The following is an 8,449-nucleotide window of genomic DNA, read 5'->3' on the forward strand; positions in this document are numbered from 1 at the left end:
ACATCTAAAAAAGCCTTCACAGTTCTGGAAAACATCCTATGGACAGATGAGACCAAGATCAACTTGTACCAGAGTGATGGGAAGAGAAGAGTATGGAGAAGGAAAGGAACTGCTCATGATCCAAAGTATACCACCTCATCAGTGAAGCATGGTGGTGGTAGTGTCATGGCGTGGGCATGTATGGCTGCCAATGGAACTGGTTCTCTTGTATTTATTGATGATGTGACTGCTGACAAAAGCAACAGGATGAATTCTGAAGTGTTTCGGGGAATATTATCTGCTCATATTCAGCCAAATGCTTCAGAACTCATTGGACGGCGCTTCACAGTGCAGATGGACAATGACCCGAAGCATACTGCGAAAGCAACCAAAGAGTTTTTTAAGGGAAAGAAGTGGAATGTTATGCAATGGCCAAGTCAATCACCTGACCTGAATCCGATTGAGCATGCATTTCACTTGCTGAAGACAAAACTGAAGGGAAAATGTCCCAAGAACAAGCAGGAACTGAAGACAGTTGCAGTAGAGGCCTGGCAGAGCATCACCAGGGATGAAACCCAGCGTCTGGTGATGTCTATGCGTTCCAGACTTCAGGCTGTAATTGACTGCAAAGGATTTGCAACCAAGTATTAAAAAGTGAAAGTTAGATTTATGATTGTTAAACTGTCCCATTACTTTTGGCCCCTTTAAAAAGTGGGAGGCACATATACAAACTGTTGTAATTCCTACACCGTTCACCTGATTTGGATGAAAATGCCCTCAAATTAAAGATGAAAGTCTGCAGTTAAAGAACATCTTGTTTGTTTCATTTCAAATCCATTGTGGTAGTGCATAGAGCCAAAAAGATTAGAATTGTGCTGATGTCCCAATATTTATGGACCTGACTGTATGTGTATGTGTGTGTGTGTGTGTGTGTGTGTGTGTGTATATATATATATATATATATATATATATATATATATATATATATATATATATATATATATATATATATATATATATATATATATATATATATATATATATATATATATATATAATGTTTGGAGGTAATTTTATAGCAAAAAAAAAAACATTTTTACATATATATGAGAGAAGTGTCAGAATTGGCCCAGAAGTTGCAGTGGCTTGAGGAATCAGACCCCCCACCTCACATGTAAGCATATATGCCAACTGTCCCGTTTTTGCCGGGACAGTCCCTGCAAATAGGATCCTGTCCCGGGTAATTTACATTGTCTCAGCAATGTACTTATTTACACTTTGCACTTTTCATTTATATTTCCATATTCCATTTTGTGTATGGTCACACCTGAGCACATTTCACACTTTAGAATTGCAGGGAATTGTGATGAGAATTTTAAACTTTAGGCAGAAGTAGTGAAGTTGAATGGGAGAATTATTCCAACTCTGCTACTTTGGCCTTAAGTTTGAAATTCCCTTTTCAATTTCCTGTAATTCTCTAATTTATTGAGTAGACCCCTATAATCTGATAAGTAGGCGGAGATTAATTATGTGGAGTGGGCGGCGCTTCAGGGAAGTGGGTGTGGTAAGTAATTGATAGGTGTGCTGCAAAGTGTCCCTGGAAATTTTTTTCAAATGTTAGCAACTATGCGTAAGTAGATCTGCAGAATTTAGCTGCAGTATTGAAAACAAGAAGAGTGGGAGTGGAGTTTCTTAAAGAGAACATGTCTGGATAAAAACATGCCACCATTGTTAACACATTTCCAGAAAATAAATAATGATGCAAGTCTGGCGCTCCACAATGTCAAATGTTTAAGAGTCACCTGGACTGTTGTTATAGAGCAGTGATGGGGAACCTTGGCAACCCCAGATGTTTTGGAACTACATTTCCCATGATTCTCATGCACTCTGCAGTGTAGTTGAGAGCATCATGGGAAATGTAGTTCCAAAATATCTGGGGTGCCAAGGTTGGCCACCACTGTTATAGGGCATAAGATGGATCTGCTGTCCTTCAGGCTGCCATCCTCAGAGTGTGCACATGCTCTGTAAGGTGTACAAGAGAAAAGAGTGTGGGGGGGGGAGGCGAAACTAAGTGCAGTATAAATGAATGCATTTATTACAATATTACAAGTGGTTAAAAATACTTACAAGATTATAAATAATCATGGGCACATCTGGAAATGAAGGGTCTGGCTGTTTCCATTGTGCTCCCGGGGGACTGACCCGTTTCCAAATGCCATTAGGGATGGAAGGCTGGCTGTCCTCTGTGATGCTTCCACGTTGGGGGCAGCATGGAACGTGGAGGCGGAAGTGACCTCACCGGTACGGGGTGGGTAGGCCTGAACACTCAGGACTACCTACCCCGTACCGGTGACGTCACTTCCGCCTCCCCGTTCCATGCTGGCCCAATGCGGGAGTGTCACAGAGGACAGCCAGCCTTCCATCCCTGACCTTCTTGGTACCATACTGACCCTGAAAAAGCATGCATGGAAGTTTTGGGACAGCAAATACTGAATTGTGTCAGGGACTGACCAAATAATTTATGGAAGGCCATGGATGACAGTCCTGGAGCCCAAATGTCAGCACTGGCAGCTCCCATGTTACTTTTCTTTAACATGGCCGTGGTATGGGCTGCATAGCATTTGCCATTCGCGTGTTGGCTTTCCCTATTGGCTGGAATAGACCTTTTAATGCTTTATGCTTGGTTTTTCAGGGACGGAGCAGCTGTTGGAGGCGTGCCTACAGAACAATGTAAAGTACTTCATCTACACCAGCAGTATAGAGGTGTATGGACCAAATGCCCAAGGGGACGCTATTGTTAATGGCACAGAGGAGACAGTGTATGACAGTAAGCCGGGCTTCTGCTATGCAGAAAGCAAGAGCTTGGCGGAAAATAAGGTCTTGAAGGCAAACGGTCAGAAGCTCCAGGATGGAGGAACTCTGATCACCTGCTCGCTCCGCCCTACATACGTCTACGGTGAGGGGTCAAAGTTCCTCCAAATTCATTTAGACCAAGCTCTACTGAACGGTGACGTCTTCCATAGGATCTCCAAGAAAGAGGCCTTGGTCAACCCAGTGTATGTCGGTAACGTTGCCTGGGCCCATCTGTTGGCAGCTCGGGCCATGAAGGACCTAGAAGGAACCAAGAAGATAGCCGGGAACTTCTACTTCATTACGGATGACACGCCCTACATGAGCTACTCAGACCTGAACCATGCTCTGGGCAAGGAGTTGGGACTAGGGGTGGAGAGCAGGTTGGCCATGCCTCTCCCTATCCTCTATATCGTTGCTTCCTTAATGGAGATGGTCAGCTTTGTTCTTCAGCCATTTGTAAGGTTTGTGCCACCATTTACCAGGCACCTGCTGACTCTCCTAAACACCCCCTTCACCTTCACTTACAAGAAGCTGCAGAGCGACATGGGGTACAAGCCACGATACAGCTGGGAGGAGTCCAGGCAGATGACAAGTGATTGGATGGCATCAGTGATACCCCAACGTAGGGAGCACCTCAGAAAGAAATAATAAGAATTTATGGACAACTCTAGCCAAAACATTCTGCCTCATCTTAGATACAGTGTAGGGGTTACAGCCCCTGTGGTCCCTTAACCACTTCAAGACCACAATACGTATATATACGTTGCGGCTTTGAAGTGGTTTACTGGGGGTTATGGCTAAAGATATCAGCCATAGCCCCGGCATTTTCTCTTTCAGCCGAGCGGCTGGCGTTCTCATGAAAGAGTTCCGAGCGACTCCAGAGCCACTGGAACGCTTTCAGGATGTCCCCTCCCGCCATTTCCAGAGAGCCAATTCCAATGGTGTGGCTGACTGGTCCCAGAGACGATCAAAGACTAGATCTTCTTGGATGGCCTCTATGGCCTTGAAGGACCAGAGAAAAGTCATGATGTCACCTCCGATCCAGAGTGAAAGTAAAAAAAAAATGTATTTTTGGGATCTTGTACCTATAGAGGCCCGAGGCACGGGGCCAGCGGCCGCGATTGCCGCCGAACACCCACGATCGCTCCACGTGAAGAGAGAATGGCGGTCTGCTGTTGTAAACACACCAAACCGTTGTTCTCTCAGCTATCAACACAGAGCTCCTGTGTTCCTCCTATTTAGGAACACAGGTCTCAGTGTTGATATTACAAGCCCACCCCCTTCCCACAGCTAGAAAACACCCCCTAGGCTCACACTTAACCCTTTGATCGCCCCTGGGTTAACCCCTTTATTGCCAGTGTCATTAGTACAGCGACAGTGCATATTTTTTAGCACTGATTACTGTAGTAATGTCACTGGTCCCCCCAAAAGTGTCACAAATGTCAGTTATGTCCGCCGCAATGTCGCAGTCCTGCTAAAAATTGCTGATCGCCGCCATTACTAGTAAAAAATAAATAAAATGACATAAATATTTCCCCTAGTTTGTAGACGCGATAACTTTTGTGCAAACCAATCAAAATACGCTTATTGGGATATTTTTTTTACCAAAACTATGTAGCAGAATACAAATTGGCCTAAAAATATGTTCCTGTACTGGAGTAACGGAGGTAGAAAATGTTGAATATATCCCCTCACAGAAAAAAAAAAAACACTAAAAGAAATGTTAAAGCTGAATTCCAGGTATAGATTTTTTTGCATAGCCCAGCTTTGACCAATGTAAGTATACTATACCTATATATCCAATAATATTAATGTAAAAAGCAATTAAGTAATGAAATAATTGAGTAATTATGTTTTCCACAAAAATCCCCCGTGCTTAGTCAATCACATAGATGTATACTATATACGAGAGCTGCACATCTTCAGTGGTCTCACGATTCGATTACGATCCTGTCAACGATTCGATTCCACGATGCATCACGATTACTGCCCATGGTTTTCATCAGCAAATTCAAGTAGAAGAACTGAAGGATGAAAGAATGAAAAGAAGGATGGAGGAGTCTGGGGATAGGGAAGGAGGAATCCATGAATAGCAAAGGAAGTATGGAGGAGCCTGGTTAAAGGGAAGGAGGAATCCAGGAATAGCAAAGGAAGTATGGAGGAGCCAGGGGATAGGGAAGGAGGAACCCATGAAAAGGAAATAAAGGATGGAAGATCCTGGGGATAGGGAAGAAGGAACCCATTAATAGGAAAGGAAGGATGGAAGAGTCTGGGGATAGGGAAGGAGGAATCCATAAATAGGAATAGAAGGATGGAGGAGTCTGGGGATAGGGAATGAGGAATCCATGAATAGGAAAGGAAGGATAGAGGAGTCTGGAGATAGGAACTAAAGGATGGAAGAGTCTGGGGATAGAACTGAAGGATGGAGGGGTCAAGGGATGAGAATTGAAAGATGGAGGAATCCATGAATAAGAAAGAAAGTATGGAAGAATCTGAGGATAGGAATGGAAGGCTGGAAGAGTCCAGGAATATTAGTCTGAGAGGAGTTGATAGGAACTGAAGGATGGAGGGGTCCAGAGATAAGAATGGGTGGGACCTCAGATTGTTCAGGGTTGCATGGGGTGGGGATGGGAGACTGAATGGAGGTGATTTGAATGGAGTGGGAAGGAGTGCATATGCGATTTTGCCTCTCCATGAGTGGAAGGTGATTCCTTGTGGTGAGTGGCCATTGTAATTGGATTGGTGACACATATCAGTGGTCTCCGGCGGCATGAGCTTTGAGTCGAACATAAGTTCACAGGAACTTCAAGTTCCTGCATTATCATGGACTCTGACCTCCTGATTCCAATAAATGACCTGCTGGCCAGAGCAATCAAACCCACAGCCATCTCATTGCAAGCCTGGTATTCTACCACCTACACCACCGTTAAGCCTGCTTAAGCTAATCACACCCTCCCTAACTTTTATCTCATCCACTGTGTGTAGGGTGAGATAGGAGTTAGTTAGGCAGGGAAAGTGTGTTAAGCCTAAACATGCTTGATGGTGGCATAGCTGGTAGAATACCAGGCTTGCAATTGTGAGGTTGTGGGTTCAAATCCCTTGGCCATAAGTGGAATTCTCTAGTTAACGATACATTGCTGGCAGGGAGAGAGAGTTTTGCTTTTTACAGTTTGCTAAAATCAGAGCAGTGTAGTGTATACCACAAATTTATATATATACTGTGTGTGTGTATATATATATATATATATATAGAGGCACTTCAGTTTATGTCAGTATTGCTGGAAAAAAACGGCGTGGGGTCCCCCCAAGTTCATACCAGGCCCCTCGGGTCTGGTATGGATTTTAAGGGGAACCTGTACCAAAATTTAAAATAAATGGCGTGGGGTTCCCCCTAAAATCCATACCAGACCCTTATCCGAGTGCCCCCCCCATCCTGAACCATACCCGTCCACATGCCCTCAACATGGGGGGGGTGGGTGCTTTGGGGCACCCCCACCCCAAAGCACCTTGCCCCCATGTTGATGGGGACAGGGGTCTCTTCCCCACCCAGGTCTGCGGGGGGAGGCTTATAGGAATCTGGAAGCCCCCTTTAACAAGGGGGCCCCCAGATCCTGGCTCTCCCCCCCCCCCCCATGTGAATGGATATCAGGTACATCGTACCCCTACCCATTCACCAAAAAAGTGTACAAAAAAAATAAAGACAAAAGCCAGTTTTGGAAAAGTCCTTTATTAACCACTTAACCCCCGGAAGATTTTTCCCCCTTCCTGACCAGGCCCTATTTTGCGATTCGCCACTGCGTGATTTTAACGGACAATTACACGGTCGTGCGACGCTGTACCCAAATGAAATTGATGTCCTTTTTTTTTCCCACAAACAGAGCCTTCTTTTGGTGGTATTTGATCACCTGTGCGATTTTAACTTTTTGAGCTATAAACAAAAATAGAGCGACAATTTTGAAAAAACAACAATATTTTTCACATTTTTTTCTATGAAATCCCCCCCCCCCCCCCCCCCCAAAAATGTAAAAATCTAAATTTTTTTAACATTTTAGGCCAATTTGTTTTCTGCTACATATGTTTGGTAAAAAAAATTGCAATAAGCGTATTTTGATTGGTTTGCGCAAAAGTTATTGCGTTTCCAAACTAAGGGAAAGATTTCTGTCATTTTTGGTGTTTTTTGTTTTAACGAGTAATGGCGGCGATCTGCAATTTTTTTTTTTCGTGACTGCGAAATCGCGGCGGACAGATCGGACCCTTGACTGACATTTTTGACACTTGTTGGGGTACCAGTGACATTACTGCAGTAATCAGTGCTATACATATGCACTGTTACTGTAAAAATGACACTGGCAGGGAAGGGGTTAAGTTTATCGGTGATGCAGGGGTTAAGTGTGTCCCTAGGGGCGTGCGTCTAACTGTAAAGGGTTGTGGCTAGTGATGTAAGCACAGAGACATACGATCCTACATAGCAGGACCGTATGATCTCTGTTCTTACACAGGGGAGAATGACAGGCCGCTTTGTTTACATCAGCCGCCTGCCTTTCTCCCTCTCCACGGGGAGATCGCGAGTGGCCGGCGGACATCGGGTCCGGTCACACGCACGGACTTGTTAGGGAACGAGCGGGGGCGGGAGCGCGCTCGCCCCCTAGAGGCTCATAGGCTAGCGACGTAGTACTACATCACTTTGCCTGTACGGGGCTGACCGCCGCAGTAAATAGTCGTGCGGCTGTCAGCAAGTGGTTAAAAAATAGTGTCCCCTGATGATCAGTTGCCCACACTATGAGCTGTTTCCATTTTGACAGCTCTTTTATATATTTTTTATCTGTATTGCCAGACGCCGACAATACATTACAGCCGCGAACAAGTTTAAATGACATTTTCTCCTTTAGCAATGTCAGTATTGCTGCAGCAGGCTCTATACATTGTACAGATGCACCACTTTACAGTCACATTAAGGGGACCCCCCAGGCACGATATTTAACCACTTAAGCCCCGGAAGATTTTACCCCCATTCCGACCAGGGGGTATTTTGCGATTCGGCACTGCGTGAATTTAACGGACAATTGCACGGTTGTGCGACGCTGTACCTAAACGAATTTGGCGTCCTTTTTTTCCCACAAACAGAGCTTTCTTTTGGTGGTATTTGATCACCTGTGCGATTTTTTTGATCACGCGCTATAAACAAAAAAACAGCGACAATTTTGCAAAAATAGCAATATTTTTCACATTTTTTTATATGAAATTCCCCAAAAAAAAAATTTAAAAATCAAAATTTTTTTACTTTTTTCGGCCAATTTGTTTTATGCTACCTATGTTTGGTAAAAAAAATCGCAAAAAGCGTATTTTGATTGGTTTGCGCAAAAGTTATCGCGTTTACTAACAAAGGGAAAGATTTCTGTCATTTTTGTTGTTTTTTTTTTTTTAACGTGTAATGGCGGCGATCTGCGATTTTTTTTTTTTGCGGTACTGCGACATTGGGGCAGACAGATCGGACCCTTGACTGACATTTTTGACACTTTTGGGGTTACCAGTGACATTTCTACAGTAATCAGTGCTATATATATGCACTGTTACTGTAAAAATACACTGGTAGTGAAGGGGTTAACTTTATTTGGGA

The 8,449-nt window shown here is 44.0% G+C and overlaps 1 protein-coding gene across 1 annotated transcript in view; it reads left to right on the plus strand.

Moving 5' to 3' along the window:
• Positions 1 to 3,572, plus strand: part of LOC309547186 (3 beta-hydroxysteroid dehydrogenase/Delta 5-->4-isomerase type 1-like) — a 57,335-nt gene extending 53,763 nt beyond the window's left edge. The window contains exon 3 of the mRNA XM_082246973.1: positions 2,672 to 3,572. Coding sequence (XP_082103099.1) covers positions 2,672 to 3,480 — 809 coding nt within the window. The 3' untranslated portion in view covers positions 3,481 to 3,572. The remainder of the gene's footprint in view (positions 1 to 2,671) is intronic.
• Positions 3,573 to 8,449: the final 4,877 nt, after the last annotated feature.

Source organism: Pelophylax lessonae (genome assembly GCF_965119305.1).
Source record: "Pelophylax lessonae genome assembly, chromosome: 2".
Taxonomy (NCBI): Eukaryota; Metazoa; Chordata; class Amphibia; order Anura; family Ranidae; genus Pelophylax; species Pelophylax lessonae.